Source organism: Zingiber officinale, chromosome 5A, assembly GCF_018446385.1.
Source record: "Zingiber officinale cultivar Zhangliang chromosome 5A, Zo_v1.1, whole genome shotgun sequence".
In the NCBI taxonomy this organism is placed as follows: Eukaryota; Viridiplantae; Streptophyta; class Magnoliopsida; order Zingiberales; family Zingiberaceae; genus Zingiber; species Zingiber officinale.
In genome coordinates, this window is record NC_055994.1 from 17547596 (window position 1) to 17567976 (window position 20381).

Consider the following 20381-nt stretch of genomic DNA (forward strand, 5'->3'; position numbering starts at 1 on the left):
TATGCTTACATGTTGTTTAAAGTTTAGTTTTCCTCCATGTATGTTTCGGCCAAGAACAAGGTTAGGGTTTAAAGAAGCGAAAAAGTTAACTTAGCATACTCATGCACCTCTTGATGATATGATATGAATTTGGATAGATGTTTATGCTTACATGTTGTTTAAAGCTTAGTTTTCCTCCATGTATGTTTCGGCCAAGAACAAGGTTAGGGTTTAAAGAAGCTAAAAGTTAACTTAGCATGCTCATACACCTCTTGATGATAGGATATGAATTTAGATAGGTGTTTATGCTTACATGTTGTTTAAAGCTTAGTTTTCCTTCATGCATGTTTCGGCCAAGAGCCAAAATTAGGGTTTAAAGAAGCTAAAAAGATAACCTAGCATACTCATGCACCTCTTGATGATATGATATGAATTTAGCTAGGTGTTTATGTTTACATGTGGTTTAAAGTTTAGTTTCCCTTCATGTATGTTTCGACCAAGAACCAAATTAGGGTTTAGAGAAGCTAAAAAGTTAACCTAGCATGCTCATGTACCTCTTGATGATATGATATGAATTTAAGCTAGGTGTTTATGTTTACATGTTGTTTAAAGCTTAACTTCTCTTCATGTATGTTTCAGCCAAGAACCAAATTAGGGTTTAAAGAAGCTAAAAGTTAACCTAGCATGCTCATAAACCTCTTGATGATATGATATGAATTTAGCTAGGTGTTTATGTTTACATGTTGTTTAAAGGTAAATTTCCCTTCATGATTGGTTCAGCCAAGAACCAAATTAGGGTTTAGAGAAGCTAAAAAGTTAACCAAGCATGCTCATGTACCTCTTGATAATATGATATGGATTTAGCTAGGTGTTTATGCTTGCATGTTTCCTATAGCTTGGTTCCCTCTTTATGAGTGGTTCGGCCATTATGAGTTTAGAAGCTTAGATATGCCTCACATGACACGTTATGAATTAGGAGATGTTATTTAATGATGTCATGCATGATTGTGTCTTTTATGATGTGCTATATCCCCAATGATGCATGCTTTATGATATGACAAATAACATGTTCATTATGTATGCTTATAATCCATGCATGTGCTGTGTGCCCAAATATGCATGCTTTATGATATGATAAATGACATGCTCATTATGTATGCTTATGATCCATGCATGTGCTGTGTGCCCAAATATGCATGCTTTATGATATGGTAAATGACATGCTCATTATGTATGCTTATGATCCATGGATGTGCTGTGTGCCCAAATATGCATGCTTTATGATATGGCAAATGACATGCTCATTATGTATGCTTATGATCCATGCATGTGCTGTGTGCCCAAATATGCATGCTTTACCCCTCATGATATGATAAGATAAGATATGTTATGTTATGTAACGCCCACCCTTCTTACCCAACCAAAGGCGGTGCTACGATCTTATACTACTTACGTACATGCTTTAGTTATACTATAACAGCGGAAAATTTTAAATCTTTTCTTTTATTTAAATAAGCATGATATCACATATTCTGATTAGTTCGAATGTGCATATATTGATCATATAACTAAAAATATTAATTTGTCCGAATCGTTCTTGCCGAGCCACCACCACACACATCACTATCTGCTCCTCCTGCTGCTCCGTTATACATCCAGCTTTCTCTTTTATCTGCGGTACAAGGAAAGTAAGCTATGAGCACTCATGGCTCAGTAAGTTCCTTTCCTACTCACTAAAACCGAGAATCATCGTATATCAAGAATGGATCAACATATCATCGTCTCAACTAATCATAACATAACATATCATTCTATTCAAACATATCATGCATATTTCTTATTCACATATCATTTCATAGAAGCATGAATATCATATCATAAAACAAATAAATCACAAGCATGAGACATACAAGGGCATCATATTCATATCATAATATCACATGACATTATATCATATCATCATATAATTCAAGCACATATGAATGTAGGCAATGCATCGTGAATTTGAAAACTTATACTTAATAGTACTTGAAATTAATATCATCATCATTTGGGATCCCGGTTTGTACCACATACATAATGCGTAGGTCCAAGGTAGCAAGTCTTGAGCCCTACCATGCATACATACTAGGCCCGAGTCTTACTCCATCGACCTAGGGCACTCAAAGGCCCATTACTGACGAGGCCCGAGTCTTACTCCATCGACCCCGGGGCGTTTACGGAGCCCACCCTTGGTACAAACCATAAAAATAGCTTATCATGCATAACTATCATATTATGTCCTTAACAATCTTTCATGCATTTTATTCTTTTTCATTTCTTTTCATTATGTATAGCATTTTCTATGCTATCACATAACATAACTTCATTTCTTTTCATTATGTATAGCATTTTCTATGCTATAACACATCATGGCATATTTCATAATATAACTTCATTATGCATATCATTTCGTAACTAAAGCAATCATGCATTCTAACTTATTATCATATCATTTTCATACAGCATGGCATAGACATATTTAATTTTTTGTTCTAGGGTTTCTAGGGCATCTATCCCTTCATGGCCGAACACATAATGATTCATTTAGGTCATACAAACATGTATCACATTCACACATTATCAAGTTTTCATAAGAAGTACTTTTAACCCCTTAGGTTTCATTTCCAAGGCCTCTAGGTCCTTTAAACCTTACTTGGCCGAAATTCATAGAATATAAACTTCCTTTAAGTGGCCTAAAGCATGGGAAACCTAAGTAAATTTCATAGCAAGATTTACTAAGAACATCATACACAAGGTTGGATCATAAACAAGCTAGGACTCTTGTGATCTTACATGTCATAAATCATGTAACTAATTTTCTACATTCCAATTAAACATGAGAGCATTAATCGTCTTTCATAACATAATATCACAGAGGTCATTGAGCATATTAGAATTTTGTTTAAGCTTCTCTAAACTATCACCTTACCATGGCCGAAATATTAAGAGTAAGGTTCATGAGTTTCTTTCAACATACAAGTATACAACTCTTAAGAACTTTATATCATGTCATATAAGAATAGTTATTTTAAATTCAAGGTCCTCCTAACCCTAAATTCTTTCTTGACCGAAACATGAGAGTGGGGTTCTTTTGGTTCCAATCAACTTCCAAGCAAGAAAACCATAGGAAGGTCCTTAGCATTTCATAGAGTTAAACTTGCACTATTTTGGTTAGACAATAATTTTCCTAACCTATTTACAATATTTTTGATTGAAATTCTAGGGTTACATACACCTCTGATCATGCATCATATATGTATACAAACATAGGGGAAAACTTTCTTTCAAGGCATAGAAAAAGAATCCGAAAATCACATGAAAGCCTTGTACCGCAGGTGAGGGAAGCTTACCTTCTTTGCTTAAGTTTCCTAGAGTTGAGAACTTGCTTGTGGACCTTTCTTCCTTGCTTGCTTTGCTCGGCACCAATGGAGGAAGAAGTGGCTAGGTCTTTTGGTGGAGAGGAGGAGGAAGAAGAGGAGGCTTCTTCCTCTTGTGTTGCTCGGCAACAAAAAGAAAGAAAGAAGGGGAGAGTTGTTGCTCTCGGCAACAAGAGGAAAGAGGGAGGGAGAGTGCTCGGCACAAATGGAGGAGAGGAGGAGAGTGAGTTGAGGATGAAGCCCCCTCCATGCCTATTTATACTAAAGTGAGGGAGGAAAACTTGACTTGATTCATCCTCCTCATTTACTTCTCCTCTTAATGAGAAAGAATATGCTAGAGAAATGCTTCTTAAGTTTCTCTCTTTTCTTTCTCTTAATTTCTCTCCTTTCTTTCCTTTAATTATAATTCCCATCTCTCCTTTTACAATATTCACTCCTATCACACTTGGTTAACACATGCATGCATCCACAAGAGAACCAAGGATCAAATTCTTCTCCTAACATATTTTTGTACAAAATAATTCATGTATATGCATTATGCATAAATATTTCATACATGCATATATAATATCTCATATCTCTTTTGTTTACATTAATTCCTTGCATTATAAATCATGTATAGAACTTTATATTCTCAACTTTATTTTCTTTCATAAAGTTTTTAATCATCTAAATCCTTCCCATCGTAACATTCAACGTAGACTATCTACACATTCTTTTCATTACATTCGTACTCTCATTGCCCTTACTTTATCTAGGCTTTCTAGGGGTGTTACATGTTATGATATGAACGATGATATGATATTTTACCTTGTATGGCTTGTACCAAGGGTGGGCTCCATAAGCGCCCCTAGGCCGACAGACTATGAATGGGTCTAGTAAAGGGATGGACTCCTTAGTACGCCCCTAGGTCGATGGACTATGAACGGACCTAGATCCCTAGTAGGTTTGGGGCTAGCTACCCTGTCCTAGGGATTGCGCGCATTTATGTATGTATGTGGTACAAGCCGGCCTACCCTCATGATGATATTATGTTCAAGTACTATATGATATGTTTTAAGACATCTTGCATATGACATGACACATGTTTTAAAAGACATCTTGCATGATATGATTTATGATTTATATGACATGATGATTTATGATATGATATAACATGATGTTCTTTATGAGATGATATGATATGATTTATGATATGACATGCTATGCTCTTATGATATTTATATGACATGATGATTTATGATATGATATAGCATGATGTTCTTTATGATTTATGATATGACATGCTATGCCCTTATAATGTTAGATGATTAAATTTTTATGGTTCTATGCTTATGTGTTTATGCTTTGATATATGGATTTTACGAGTAGGAAAGGATCTTACTAAGCCTGTGTGCTTATAGCTTACTTTCCTTGTACCACAGATAAGGGCAAAGAATGGATGACCTAAGGGAGCTGTAGGAGAGGCAAGGAGATGTGTGTGGTGGTGGCTCGGCTAAGGCAAATAAAGACCTGCTTAAGTTATTTTGTTATGTCAACATGAACCAAGTGTCTTATGTTATTGTTCTGCACGACTTCAGGATATTTCTACTATCTTATTTCTGAAAGAAATTTCAATATGCATGTATGTTTCCGCAAATAGATAAGTAAAGTAACCCCGCCCTACTAGCAGGAGGGGCGGGCGTTACACTAGGAGTCACAACTCTTGGTAACTCCCAAGAGGTGGCATCCCACTTAAGCAAACATGATGATGTGGAGCATCATCATTGACCCACTCATAGCCATCTCACCAATGAGGTGGCAAATGGTCAAGTCAAACTTGACCCTTCATCTTCCTCTCAAGTCAAGTCAAACTTGACCACTTCTCTCCCTTGGTTGATCTAATCTAACCATTGGTTCAAGTCAATTTTAATTTAATGAATCTCTATTCATTGAATTAAATTAATTAAATGAGTCTAAGTCCAAATTAGACTCACTTAACACATGAACCAAATTGAGTCCAACTCAATTAGCTCAATTTGGATTACTCTTAATCCAATTTAGTTCATCACATGAACCTAATCCTTTAGGTTCATCAAATGAACCTAATCTCCATCTAATTGCCCTATGTGACCTATAGGTTCTTATAACATTGGCAATGCTCCTAAACCCATTTAGAAGCATAAGCAATGAGCGGTATCTAGCAACACATCATTACTACCCAAGTTATAAGAATGTTGAGATACAACATCACCTTGTGACTACTAATTGTGACTCCTCACAATATATGACATTGTACTTTTATCCTAGACATCTAGATTGATCAATATGAGGTATAGACCTTGTCATCCTCTAATCAATCTAAATCTTGAATCCCAAGTAGTCTCATTCAATCAAATGAGCTCAATATCTCATATTGACTCATTTGGGCATGGTCATACACTTAGTGCTCTCACTCTATCAAGAATATCGATGCCACTGCCGTCATATAGGAGGGATAGATCCCATCTACATCACTCACATCCCTCCGCATAATTTATTACATACCCAGTAATCGCCTTTATAGTCCACCCAGTTACGGGTGACGTTTGACGAAGTCAAAGTACGTAACTCCTTATGTAGGGAACCATGGTGACTTCAGGTCCAAGGACTAGTAGTCATACTAATAGCCACATGAGAAAGTATATGACACTCATATAACGATCCATGATACTTTCTCATGGCGGGTCATTCATTATACATTCTCCAATGCATACCCATGTGTCAACTTGATATCTCTATATCCATGACTTGTGAGATCAAGTCATCGAGTTGACCTACATGCTAGTCTCGTCGCATTAAGATTGTCCCTGAATGTTAATACTCGACTAGGAATGATTAAGAGTAGTGTTCCCTATATCATCTCACTATCGATTCAACCAATCGATTGATATAGGTAAGAACGTTCTACTCAAGAACGCTATTATACTTAGTTATTTGGCACCAATACAAGTAAGTATAATAACCAAAAACAAATGCATTTATTTATATATATGAATATGATACAATGAGTCCATACAACAATCATCAAATGATTGGCTCTAGGGCTCTAACCAACAACATGTGAGCATGCTTAGCATTCTTGCATATAACTTGGTTTAGTATCTATTTCTTGAAACATGATACATGATTGTTTAAAACTAGAGCATAAAGCGTACTAATAAAGAGAGGATGAACTACTAAGCATGTATATTGTTCTCTAAAGGGGTATTTGGTACTTCTTTAATGAAAGTTCATTATAACTAACCTGATGAAAGTACAGGAGTCTAAACACCAGTATGAACATTAATATGGGGTTCGAAGCATAAACTAAGTACCTAGTCGTCCATCACTTAACACTTCAAGCATGATAAGGAGGTTCTTAGCAATTCTTTAACTAAAACAAGTGCTTATCATTTCAAGGTTTCATGGAAACAAAAGATAGTATAGTTTCACATCAAGTAGCAACCATTAAAAGCATCAAATAAAAGAACAAGTTAACATGCAGGACGTAGAACATGCATAAGTCTTGAAACACAAAACAGATTTCTTCCACCATGCCACTGCCACACACATCTTTGCCCCTCCTGCTGCTTCCTTTAGTTTAGCCATTCTTTACCCTTTTCTGCAATACAAGGAAAAATAAAACTATAAGCACATAGGCTTAGTAAGATCCTTTCCAACTCACGAAAGCCTTAAATCATGAATTAAACATAGAGTAGTGACCTGATCATTTAGACAGCATATAGGCCTATCACAAGAGTACATCATCTTAAAGCATAATAATCGCATAGCATGAAATAATATATGCAAGATGTTCTTTTGAAAAAATATATTATATAAATACTTAAACATAAATCTCAACATGAGGGCCCGACATTGTACCACAAACATGATTTGCACGCATCTTTAAATAAATCTGAGGTAGCCAATCCCGAACCTACTAGGGAACTAGGCCCGTGCTTCGACCTAGGGGCGACGTTGGAGCCCATCCCCTGGACCTTGCTAGGGTCTGGTACAAGTCATACAAAAGTAAAATAGCATATCATGTTCTTTGTCATATCATAAAGAGTACTCTTAGTCCCAATTTATAGGAAAGCATCTCTTAGGCCTTTTATCATACTTAAGCCTTGCATAAGCATAACATGGTAACATAAGGTTCACCCAACACATAGCATATCATAGGGAACCATTAGTAAGCATGATTGGAGTGTTTGCTCTCTTCTAGCTCTAGTAGTTCTATTGGCCGCAACTTACAAGGGCATGATCCTAGATTTTAAGCAACATCAACCATGAATAGCATCTTAATAACATCACATAACATATTAGGTATCATGAGAGAAAGCATAAGCAAGTCTAGTTGAAGTTTAAACTTTCCTAATCCCTTTATTTCTTCTTGGCCGAAACTTCAAGGGACATGGTCCTGGTCCTAGTTTTTAAGATACATACGCCTTGCATAAGTATAACATGGTAACATAAGGTTCACCCAACACATAGCATATCATAGGGAACCATTAGTAAGCATGATTGGAGTGTTTGTTCTCTTCTAGCTCTAGTAGTTCTCTTAGCCGCAACTTACAAGGGCATGATCCTAGGTTTTAAGCAACATCAACCATGAATAGCATCTTAATAACATCACATAACATATTAGGTATCTTGAGAGAAAGCATAAGCAAGTCTAGTTGGAGTTTAAACTTTCCTAATCCCTTTATTTCTTCTTGGCCGAAGCTTCAAGGGACATGGTCCTAGTTTTTAAGCAACATAAAAAAAACAACAAGGAAAACCACTTGTACTACAGGTGAGGGGAATACTTATATCCTCTCGCTTGGTTTACCACAAGGAGAATTCCCTTGGTGGAGAGAAAATGAAGACCTTCCGCTTCTAGGACTCCCCCTTGCGTATATTGCTTATAAGAAGACTTAGGCCTTAAGGACTCCTCCTTGTGAAGACTTCCTAGGAAGGAATCCTAGGCTTGATTCCGAACATGGGGGAGAAGGAGGCTAGTTTCGGTGGAGGGAGGAAGGAGGAGGAAGAAGAAAATAACTTTTCATTCCCTTACTCCTATTTATTCTAAATGAAGGGAGAAAGGGAAAACGACCTTTTCATTCCCTTACTTCATTTACTCTAAATGAAGGGAGAAAGGGAAAATGAACTTTTCATTCTAAGTGAAGGGAGAAAGGGAAAATAAACTTTTCATTCTAAGTTAAGGGAGAAAGGTGTCCCTTCACCCTCCCTACCCTTAACTACAATTTCCATTTCCTTCCTAATAGTGCACCCTTGTTGGGGCTACTGGTTGTCCCATATCACAAAGAGCTTGTCACTTACTAAAAAGGTTCAAGGTTCGAACTTTGGTCATGCCTCTTTTTGGATCTATTTTCTCTCTTTTTTTTTTGAAGAAGGAACCCACATAAAACCCATTCTAACCATGCAAAAAAAATTATATAAAATTGCTAGAGATTTTATGGGTATTACAAACACTAGCTAATTCATATTGGATTAGACTAGGCTTTGTTTTCTTTATTCTCTGCATATATAAAAAAAATCTACTATTAATAAAATATTTTCACTCTTCTTCCTTACTGCATTCAATTTTTTTTATTTCTTGCTGTCATATTTTCTATCTTATTCTCTTTTCTTCTGCATGCGTAGTGCTAACCTTTCAGGACAGCTGCTACTATTGGATCCAGAGATTGACAGGACCTTTCTGAGAGAAGGAATTTACAGAAAGTTTTCCAAGTAGCAAAAGAATCCTCAAGAATGGTCGATAAACTACTGAAAGATTATGTGACACCATATGCACGAGGGGTCCAATACAGTATCACCTCGACCACCCATCGATGCTGACAACTTTGAGATCAAGCTCGCAGTAATCGACTTGGTCCAGTGAAATCAATTCGGAGGGGGGCCACACGAAGACCCGAATCATCATCTAGAGCTGTTTTATGAAATTTGTGGCATGATGAAGGTGAATGAGGTTCCTATAGAATCGGTGGGACTGCTTCTTTTCAGATTCTCTCTGAAAGATAGGGCCAAGCAGTGGCTGAATTCTCTACCAGCAGATAGCATATTGTCTTGCGAGCAATGTGAGCAGAAATTCTTAGACAAGTTCTACCCCCAAGCAAGACTACCCACATGAGGAACCTGATTACCAGTTTTAAGCAGATAGACTCAAAATCCCTATTTGAAGCCTGGGACCGGTTCAAGAGCATGCAAAGATAGTGCCCCCATCATGGCCTTGAGAAATGGCTGATTCTACACACCTCTACAATGGAATAAATTATTACACGAAAGTATCATTGGATTCTGCAGCAGGAGGAGCACTGATGAACAAAAGCCTTGATGAAGCTGAAGAGATAATAGAAAATGTGGCATTAAACCACCATCAGTGGGCATCTGAAAGATCTAGCGGTGCTTTCTCAGGAAATAAGATGAATGTGTCAGGAAAATTCGAGGTGGATGCATTCAAACTCATGTCTGTGAAGCTGGATGCCCTGGCTAAGAAATTTGAAGCCATGGGTAGCAACACAGCTAATGCAATAGTTTGTGCTTGCGACATCTGTGGAAGTGTAGACCACGCTCAAGATACTTGTCCCCTTGGGCCAATGCAGGCACAGATAAACCAGCTTGAGCAATGCATTGCAATAACAGGCTACAATCAAAGGTAAAACAATCCGTACTCCAACACATACAACCTTGGATGGAGGAACCACCCCAACTTTTCATACCGAAATAATCAAGACCAAGGGTCTACACATCAGACCTACCAACCTGGATAGTAGACTCATTAACAACAGCAATCTACACAGATGTCTAAGATTGAAAAGATGCTTGAGGAAGCTCTCTCGGAGCAAAAGGAGATGAGGAGCGAGATCAAACAACTAACTTAGAGGCTGGAGAACTCAGAAAAACACCAGAAGATGCAAGACAACCAGATATCCCAGATAGCTCAGTCCATCTCAAGAGCACAGGGTACATTCCCAGGGAAATCAGATTTAAATCCGGTGGAACATTGCAATCGCATTGAGCTGTGGATGTACTGTGGGAAACCCTCAAATCATCACTCAGATGGAGCTTGACTCAGAAAAGGAACCCACTCTCGTAATGCCTAATCGGACTCAAAACAGGGATGGAGAAATGGGTACTAAAAAATTGGAGAAGCTTGTCAGACTACCCCATAGAATCATATGATCCCATTTCCTCAGAAGCTTATAGTATCCCAAAAGGATGAAGAGTTTCATCGGTTTATGAAAAAGGTTAAAGAGATTTGTGTTGAGGTACCACTATTAGATGCGCTGCACCAGATGCCGAAGTTCGCAAAATTTTTAAAGGGAATTTTATCCAATAGAAGGCAAAAAGGCGACTTCGAGACCATAGCATTTACAAAGGGTTGCAGTGCTCTTTTTATGACGAATTCCCCACCAAAACTTCAGGATCCAGGAAGTTTCTCCATACCATGCAAAATTAGCTCTGAACTCATACCGAGAGCCTTCTACGATTTGGGAGCTAGTGTCAGCCTACTCCCGTACTCTCTGTGCAAGAAGTTGGGACTCCAGAGCATTAAACTGACTACTATGGCACTACAGTTGGCTAACCATTCATGTAGATACCCAATGAGTATAGTGGTGTAACGCCCGCCCTCCCTGCTACTCAAAGGGACGGGGCTACTTACTTACTTAACTATTCCAGGATACATACATATTCAAAATTTCTTTCTTATAACATAAAGCAGCGGAAATGTCATAGAGTTATACTGGAATGTAACATAAATACAATGGTTCATGTCAAACATAACAACACATTATAGCAAGTCTTATTTGTCTTAGCCGAGCCACTGCCGCACACACTTCCTTGCCTCTCCTGCAGCTCCCTTAGGTCATCCATCCCTTGCCTTTATCTATGGTACAAGGAAGTAAGCTATGAGTACACGAGCTAAGTAAGATTCTTTCCTACTCACAAAATCCGTATCTCAAGCATAATCATACAAGCATATCATCAATAAAAACATAATCATCAATATGTGAGCATAGTTTCTTATTATAACATATCCTTATGAATCATGTTTCTAACATATCATAAACAAAGGAATCATATGAGGTGAATCATGAGAAGCATAACATATCATCAAATTACATGGAACATAGAAAGAAACATATCATATATAAATGGGTGCATGTGATGCAAAATGCCCTTTTAAAACATATGTCATGTCGAGTGCAAGATGTCTTTATACATATCTTTTAATACTTGAACATAATATCATCATCATGAGGGCCCGGCTTGTACCATATACATACATAAATGCGCGCAATCCCTAGGACAGGGTAGCTAGCCCCGAACCTACTAGGGATCTAGACCCGTTCAGAATCCGTCGGTCTAGGGGCGTACTAAGGAGCCCATCCCTTTTTACTAGACCCGTTCATAGTCCGTCGGTCTAGGGGCGCTTATGGAGCCCACCCTTGGTACAAGCCATACAAAGTAAAGTACATGTCATGCATATCATGTAATTGTCATATCATATCATCATAAATGTCATGCTCTTGTCTTAACATGAAGAGTGCTCTTAATCCCAACTTAAGGGAAGCAACTCTTTGCCATTTTCTTATCATATCATAAGGCATACATTCTTAGCACATGACCATCATATAAAACCATTATCATGCTTGGTTCATAAGCTTACATAGATGAGCATGCAACATATTGACAACATACATGCTTGAGTACATAGTCATCATAAGAATCATATCATGCATAATTCATAACATACATAATCAACATGTTACTGATCTTATCATAAAACATGCGTACTTAAACATAAAACATATCATAAGGGTCATCATCATGCATAATGCATGAGTATCCTTAATTAAGTACATGAATTATCGTAGGCAACCATAATCATACATGGAAAACATATACTAGCATCTCTTAGTTCATATTCTAGTATGTGAGACACCTAGTAAGGTCATGATTGGGTCTCTAACCCTAGTTATATATGGTGGCCGAGAGTCACCATGCTAAGTTTAAGTTACAACTACATATAAGCATGTGAACCTTAAATCAAATTTATGTCATAAGCTAATAAGAATGTCATGAGCATAGGTAGTAGGTTCTAAGCTTCTTAACCCCTTTTAGCTTAGTTGTGGCCGAACCCCTAAGAGTATTAAGTTCTACATAAGCATAAAATAGCAACTACCTTCATATCATTTCACAAGGAAAATTCATGGCTTGCTAAGTTTAAGTTTAAACTTTCTTGAATCCTAGGTTATATTCATGGCCGAGAGTTCATAACAAAAGACTATTCCTATGCAACATACAACATGAATACTTAGCAAATTTCATAACATATCATAAGAAGTCTATGAACATACTAAATTAGGTTTTGAGTTTCATGAACCCTAACACCTTATCATAGCCGAAACATCATATAACAAGGAGTAAACTTCTAAGCAACATATGAACACAAATACTTAGCCAAATTGATAACATATCATAAGGAAGTCCATGAGCATGCTAGATTGGGTTTTGAGCTTTATGAAACCCTAAAATCTTATCATGGCCGAGACTTCATAAGCCAAGAATACAAGCTTCTAAACAACATGTAACATGAACACCTAGCTAATTCCATCATATATCATAAAGAAGTCTATGAGCATACTAAATTAGGTTTGGAGCTTCATGAACCCTAAGGACTCATCATGGCCGAAACTTTATCAAGTAGAAAATGAACTTCTAAGCAACATATAAGTATAAGTTTCTATCCCATTTTATAACATATCATAAAGAAGCCTATGAGCATACTAACTTAGGTTTTGAGCTTCATGAACCCTAAAAAGTTATCATGGCCGAAACATCATGCAACAAGAAGTAGACTTCTAAGCAACCTTTGAACATGAATACCTAGCCAATTTGTTAACATATCACAAGGAAGCCTATGAACATACTAAATTAAGTTTGGAGCTTTATGAAACCCTAAATCTCTATCATGGCCGAAACTTCATAAACTAATAAGTAAACTTATGAGCAACATGTAAACATAAATCTCTTAGTTAATTTCATAACATATCACATGGAGGTCTATGAGCATACTAATTTAGGTTTTGAGTTTCATAAACCCTAATATTTCCATCATGGCCGAAACTTTCTCAAGCAAGAACATAACTTCTAAACAACATATGAACATGAATCTCTAGCCAATTTCATAACACATCATAAATAAATCCATGAGCAGTTAGATTAAGTTTTAAGCCTCATGAACTCTAAATCTTCATCATGGCCGAAACTTTCTCAAGCAAGAACATAACTTCTAAACAACATATGAACATGAATCTCTAGCCAATTTCATAACACATCATAAATAAATCCATGAGCATGTTAGATTAAGTTTTAAGCCTCATGAACTCTAAATCTTCATCATGGCCGAAACTTATAAAAGGAAAAGAAGGTCAATAAACATCTTAATAAGAAGATCAAGCTTAACATCACACACATAATTTCTTTTCTAACTAAATTCCTACTAAGATTCATGAGCATGGTTTCTTCTCTTCTTTTTATTTTTATTTCCAAGAGTTCTAATCTTTCGAAAATCGTAAGCAACTTGTACCACAGGTGAGGGAATACTTATATCCTTATTTGCTTAAGGAAAAGGGATCTTGCTTGTGGAGCCTTCCTAGAGAGGAGTCTTCTTTGTTTTTGGATTTCGGCAAGGAGAGGTGGGGAAGGGTTCTTGGTCACGGTGAGGAGAAGGAGGGATGAGGAAGAGGAGAAAATGAGTTTTCCTCTTAAATTTCCCTTTTATTCATCATGAGGGAAGGAAGGGAAAATGTATTTTTCCTTCTCCTTTATTTTATTTCTCCTTAATGAAAAGAGGAAGCAAGAATCCACTTTTCTTTTGAGAGAGAGAAGGCAACTCTAACTTCTCTTTCTCAATGAAAAAGCTCTTCTCTTACTCTTAACTATATTGTTACTTCTCTCTTTAATAATAACTTCTCTTGGTCTATTGGTAAACACGTGCATATATCTAGTAAGAGATCTAAGGTTCAAGCCTTGGTCATCTCTCTTTTTTGGTTCTATTTTATTTTTATTATTTTTGCAATTTCCACATAAGGCCTATTTTTTTATTCATGATAAAAATATCTAAAATCTTGCTAAGTACTCTATGGGTGTTACAAGTGAAAGACGTGCCAGTAGAAGTGGGGGTTTGTGTCATCCCCACAGACTTCATCATTATGGATATGAAGGAGGACCCCAAAATACCGATCATCCTTGGAAGACCATTCCTCGCCACGGCAAGAACCCTCATTGATGTGAAGAATCACAAGCTATCATTGGAGATCGGTAAAGAAAGAATTGAATTTGATTAGTCCAACCCTTCTAACTGCGTCTCCTTTTCCAAGGGAAATCCTAGCAGGATAGATGCACGCGAGGTCCAGCAGCGCACCTTTCGAGAAAGTTCCCCTCCCACGGACGACAAGAAGTATATATGTCCTGCGGGAGCAAAGATAAAGGCGCAGACTGGAACACTAACCCTAGGAGGAGAGTCGTGCTTCCATGGGTTTAGCCCGCACTGACTGGAACGGGGTCAAGCTAAATACCTAAAAGAAGCGCTTATTGGGAGGCAACCCAAGGGTTTTCCCTTTTCATTTTAGTTGATCATTCTGTTATGTGTTTTGTTTCTTTGATAAGTTTAGTCAAGTGTTTTATTTTTGATTGTTCCTTTTCAGGATGTGCATGGCCTCCACGAGCTGGCTGTGAGCAGTTCATGAGCATGGAGGCATCGGAGGGGCCGAAATAATGAAAGACGAGTCATACCGAGCTAAATGGAGGTGGCCGTGCAACCTTGCATGATCATGCGTAGCCGACAGAAGAGCAAAAGCCACAGGTCGTGCCACTCGGCACGGCCGTGTGGCCTGAGCCGAGAAGAAAAGGGGGTGGCCGTACCATTAGGCACGACCATGTGGAGAAACCAGAGGCGAAGGAGATCTGGGCCATGCCACCCGGCGCGACCGTGTGCCCACAGCCGAGAGGAGAAAGGAGGAGGTCGTGCCGTTCGGCACGGCCGTGCAACACTCGACCTAACCTGGCCGTGTCTATAAGACACGGTCGTGCCCAAGCCCGTGCGACACCACCACACCTCCAAGAAACCCTAACCTCTACTTCATCCTCCCCCAAAACTCTCTCCCACCACATCATACCTCAGCCAACCCTAATTTCTCCCTCTAGAGTCCACTTTTCCTTAGATCTACATCTAGATCTAACACATTCCCAAGCCAAAACTTTGGAAAAAGAAGCTAATCCCCTATTCATCCTCTCCCCTACTCCTATCCTCAAGGACTTATCTCCACGGAATTCTAAGCTCACCATGTCGCAGATCTTGAAGAGGCTTCATCAAGGAAGTGGTGGATCTGGAAAAGGAGATGCACCGGGAGGTGACAAAGGAAAAGGGAAAGCTTCGTCATCAAAAGGCAAAGGGAAGAGGGTAGCACGTGACGAAGGTAACGAAAATACATTTAATATTGTTTTTAGAAATCAAGATAAAAAAGATAGATATAATAACCTTGTCGCTAGAAAAATTGTATGCACAAAATATATGGACCCCACCACTATGGATATGCTAGGAATTAGGGATGATATTGATTGGATGATTAGCTCTTTAGATTGGAATGATATAATGTACTGTCATGCACCGACTTACCCTCGTCTAGTCCTTGAATTTTTGAGTTCACTTGATATTATATATTTATCTGAAGAGGACTACATAGGGATCATAACTTTTAGGATGATGAACAAAGAAGTTCGGTGGACTTTTAATGATTTTAATGATTGTTTTGGTTTACCTAATGGAGGTGCCTGAGGATTTGATAGTGGGATTTGTCACGCCCCAGGTAGTCCCTGTCCGAAGAAATTTCGGCAACATCTCCCCTGTACGGCGGACAATATGAAGCTCAGTATACATATATCAATACCTCGGCCACACTCGGCCGGAACAATACAGACAAATAGTAAAACAATCCACGCAGTTATATTCAATATTTCTACACAGATATAATATATGATCAATCCACGCAGTTTAATAAGGAAAGACAATATAGAACCCCGAAGATATATGTAAACAGCCTACTCCACTACAACGAAGAAAACAAATCCACGAAGTAATGAAAATACAACCGCAGTGGAAAACCAAAAGTAGTAAACCCGAATGTTCAATGTAAAGTCCACAATACAAACCCACAATACCAGTATATAAGATGCAAAAGTAAAATATAATCCGACACAGAAAATCCTCGCGATAATGGGGCTAGCGACTGGAATATCTCCCGACGGCCTCAACCTGAAAAATAGTAACAACGGGGTGAGTTCAAAGAACTCAGCAGGTAATCCAATAGATATGTACAACAACATATAACTACCAGTAATATCCTAAGGTACAGTCTCCTAAACCATAGGACCTACAGTACAGTCTCCTAACAATATAACAGGTATGCATAGCTGAATAAACTGTAATGAGTAACCAGAAGCATGTAATACAGTTTACAGCAAGAATAATAAGAAATGCATAACTGAAATAAACTGTACTCACCTGCGAGGCTTGGGCGAATGACTGTGGACATACACAGATAAAGATAGTCAGAACAAATACGCATGTATCCTGTATGCATGTCAATCAAATGCAGTCACCCAAGTGCATCATCCAATATGCAACAATCACAATAAATGCAATCTGTGCATATGATGCAATATGACATGGTCACCCCTGACGCCAGTCTGTATCTCACACACAATGGTGAGACCGCGTGGGTAGGGCTGTGACACCGTGCACTCTGCCGTCACTACTCCTGAAGAGTGACTGAGTGGACGGGATGCACCGGAGTACACCTATCCTCCAACCTCACTATAGGAGGGAGCGCCATGCTCTCATCTCCCGGTACACAATGACGGGGAGGGACCCCGGTGTGCTACCACGCTGCCTATCACACTACCCATGAGTGGAGCCTCCAGCGGAGCACCACCGAGCAACCTACACACCCTGTGTGCTGTGCCACTACCCATGCAATGGTCACGTGGTGTGCAGGTCAATGTAGCCGGCCGACGAGCTCAACAATAATGGAGTCGTCAATCGCCCAGCATGCAATCATGCGATATGGTGCATGCGGCTACAGTATGTCATACCTGAACATATCCTCCTCCATATGTGTAGATGCCAAACATATAGACACATATATAACAAGGATAATAAACAACATAAATCCAAAGACATCACATATAACAATGATGTAAGTATCATGAATCCAAGAGCATGTATCACACATGTAAAGCAACCAATCCAGTAGAGTAGAGCACTATAGATATGCATCTCTATGAACATATATACACATGGCAAGAGATAAAATATCCAATCCTGAAGTAAAGCAACTAGCAGATGAAGCATGTGATAGGTATCAACTAGCTAAGACCAGGGAAGAAATAAATCTACCATCTATCACTAGTAATTATATATAAACTATACATATCATAAGACAATATCAAAAGATAAGTCAAAGGGTACCCGCCTCAAATAGAAGGTACAAATCACGCAATCCAAAGTCGACGTCGAGACGCCGTCTCGAATCAGGGTCCTGTGTCAAACAAACAATATATATATATTTTATTTAGCTACATCCAATGAATAGCTAAATAAAACCCCTAGAACTAAATTAGGGCAAAAACCCTAATCACATCAATCTCAACCTACCTAATGAAACCTAACAGGTAATTAGGGTTGGTTACCCTATTCCTAATCATTTAATTAGATTCATTCTAAACTAAATAAATCTACACATGAACAACCATCTAATAATCATCTACCATAAGTATCAAAATCCCTACACATCATATATCAATTATCTGTTCCTTACCTCAATCTCAGCTACTGGATGCTAGAACAAGTAGAGTTGAACCAACACCCACAGTACACAGTCATGCTTGTTAATCCACAGCACCCACAAGAACAAGAACACCTCTGCTGAATCAAGAACAAGGAACCTCCCAACCTACAGAACACCTCTATCACAGCAAAGAAGGAAACATCCAAGAACTGATCTGTGGGTTACAGCAAGTAATTGGATCCGATCTCTCCCTCCTAGTTCAGAACCGAAAGATATCACCAAAACGAAGAATTCATCGAAATCCTTGAATCTACAGAATTGCCCATGTTACCTCAACTGATCATTTCCAGATGGATCACCTACTCCGCTCCGTGAACCAGCATACCAGGGATTCCCCTGACTCTCAATCAACAACAACAAAGAAGGGATCCAAGACCTGACCTGCGATCGCCAACAATCAGAGAGGAAACGAGCAAGAATTGGGAAAGAAGACTCGATCTAGGGCACAAATCAAAGAACAGACAAGAGGAAGGATCGTCACTTACCCTCAAAGCCCTAATTATCTCTTCACGCCGACGATCAAATCTGACTCGATTCCAGTGGTGTCGGCAGTCAGCGTGAGGGAGGAGAGGGAAGGCCTACCGATGGAAGACAATGCAAGATCTAGCTCTCACCGTGCCCTAGCCATCGATCGTCGACACTCGGCCACAGAAATCACCAAAACAGCGACCCCTCGGTCGAATACAACTTGGATTCCGTCGAGCTCCGGTGACTTCCTCCTCAGGCAACACCGACAATCGTCGAAGGTGCTCCTCCGGTCTCGGCGCCAAGTCGTCCGCGAGAGAGAATCGATGGTGAGGAGAAGAGATCGGGGAAGAATGGTCGGGGATGAGGAGATCGGGTCGGGATATCGGCGTTGGGTTGGGGGAGGAAATAAGAAAAGAAAAAGGAAAAAGGAATTTATAATTAGAAACATTTCCTCATTTAATCGGGTATCCCAAACAGGCTTTATCCGCGCCCGAAATTGATCCCCTCAAAACCCTCCGTACGAGCTCCGAAAAATTCCCAGAAAATTTCTAAAAATTCCGGAAAAATCCTATAAGGCTATTTCTCAAATAACCCTATTAATTAAATTTTCCGATATCTCACAGGATTAGATGGAATGAATTTTGGAGGTCGATAACCGGATCGAATGACCCTTATGAACCCTCTAGAGCCAAGGCATCCCGCATGCAAAACCCGACCTTTAGATACATGCACCGAGTGATGAGCAAAACAATCTTTGGTAGAGGAGATAGTGACGGGGTGATTAAAAAGAGTGAACTCTATTGTCTTTGGGCAATGTTGAAGAAAGTTGATTTTGATTCCGGGTTCCATTTCCTTCAAACCTTAGTAAGGGCAGCTAGGGCGTCTTCGGGAACAATTGTGTTTGGTGGATTGATTACTCTAATAGCACATAATTTAGGTTGTGAGCTTGATGAACTAGAGATTATTCATGGCAATGACAAGATCGACATCGATTCTTGTCTTGCAATGAAGATGATTTGTCAGGATGAGAATGATTTTGCCTTTCAGAGGGCCTTTGGTTTCCCTCTACCCCTTCCTTATCCTGAGCGCACTTCAGTTCGCAATCCTGCAAATTGGGTGATCATTGATCCAGCCCCCGAGAATGTGCCTCCCATAGTAGAAGAACCCGAGTACCACCAGGAACCCTCGCCATCAAGTTTCCCGTAGCCTTCCAGACATCCGGAACCTCCTAGGCACTCTTTTTCCTATGGCATGGGACCCTCTAGTTTCGATTTTTTTGACTTCCATATCTCCTTAGAATCTCTTCACGAGAAGCACAATGCCCAACAACAGTTGTTGGAGGGTTGCTTCAAGCTTTTTGACGACCAATTTAGGGAGGTGTGAGATCATTTTCAGTTCACTAGAGACTTCCATAGTCAGGTGACGGGGTTCGTACAAGATTATGAGGTGGACCAGGAGAGAATGAGGAATTTTATGGATGATACGGATATCACTCAACAGCAAGTAGACGCTTTGTATCAATATCATCAACACATAGGCCATCTCCCTGGTTTCCCTAGATTCCCCCCGGGGCCACATTAAGAACCTCCTTATCCTC

The 20381-nt window shown here is 39.0% G+C and overlaps 1 protein-coding gene, 1 long non-coding RNA gene and 1 other non-coding gene across 3 annotated transcripts; 1 reads left to right on the top strand and 2 right to left on the bottom strand.

The window, feature by feature from the left end:
* Positions 1 to 9189: 9189 nt before the first annotated feature.
* Positions 9190 to 10060, top strand: LOC121979445. Its single transcript, XM_042531436.1, has 3 exons — positions 9190 to 9261; positions 9361 to 9478; positions 9741 to 10060. The coding sequence occupies exons 1-3, from the start codon at positions 9190 to 9192 to the stop codon at positions 10058 to 10060; spliced, it is 510 nt and encodes a 169-aa protein (XP_042387370.1).
* Positions 9522 to 9631, bottom strand: LOC121983554. The gene has a single exon (XR_006112595.1). It is a non-coding gene; the product is annotated as a small nucleolar RNA R71 (small nucleolar RNA).
* Positions 10061 to 18379: 8319 nt separating the features above from the next.
* Positions 18380 to 18850, bottom strand: LOC121982659. The gene is made up of 3 exons (XR_006112174.1): positions 18802 to 18850; positions 18588 to 18697; positions 18380 to 18510 (listed from the first exon to the last, which is right to left on the bottom strand). It is a non-coding gene; the product is annotated as an uncharacterized LOC121982659 (long non-coding RNA).
* Positions 18851 to 20381: the final 1531 nt, after the last annotated feature.

Bases quoted from the DNA above. Each gene is read 5' to 3' on its own strand.
- LOC121979445 (XM_042531436.1), top strand. From the start codon at position 9,190: ATGCACGAGGGGTCCAATACAGTATCACCTCGACCACCCATCGATGCT. The intron at 9,262-9,360 runs GTAATCGACTTG...GGCATGATGAAG, and splicing joins ACTTTGAGATCAAGCTCGCA to GTGAATGAGGTTCCTATAGA. The intron at 9,479-9,740 runs GTGAGCAGAAAT...GCCTTGATGAAG, and splicing joins CATATTGTCTTGCGAGCAAT to CTGAAGAGATAATAGAAAAT.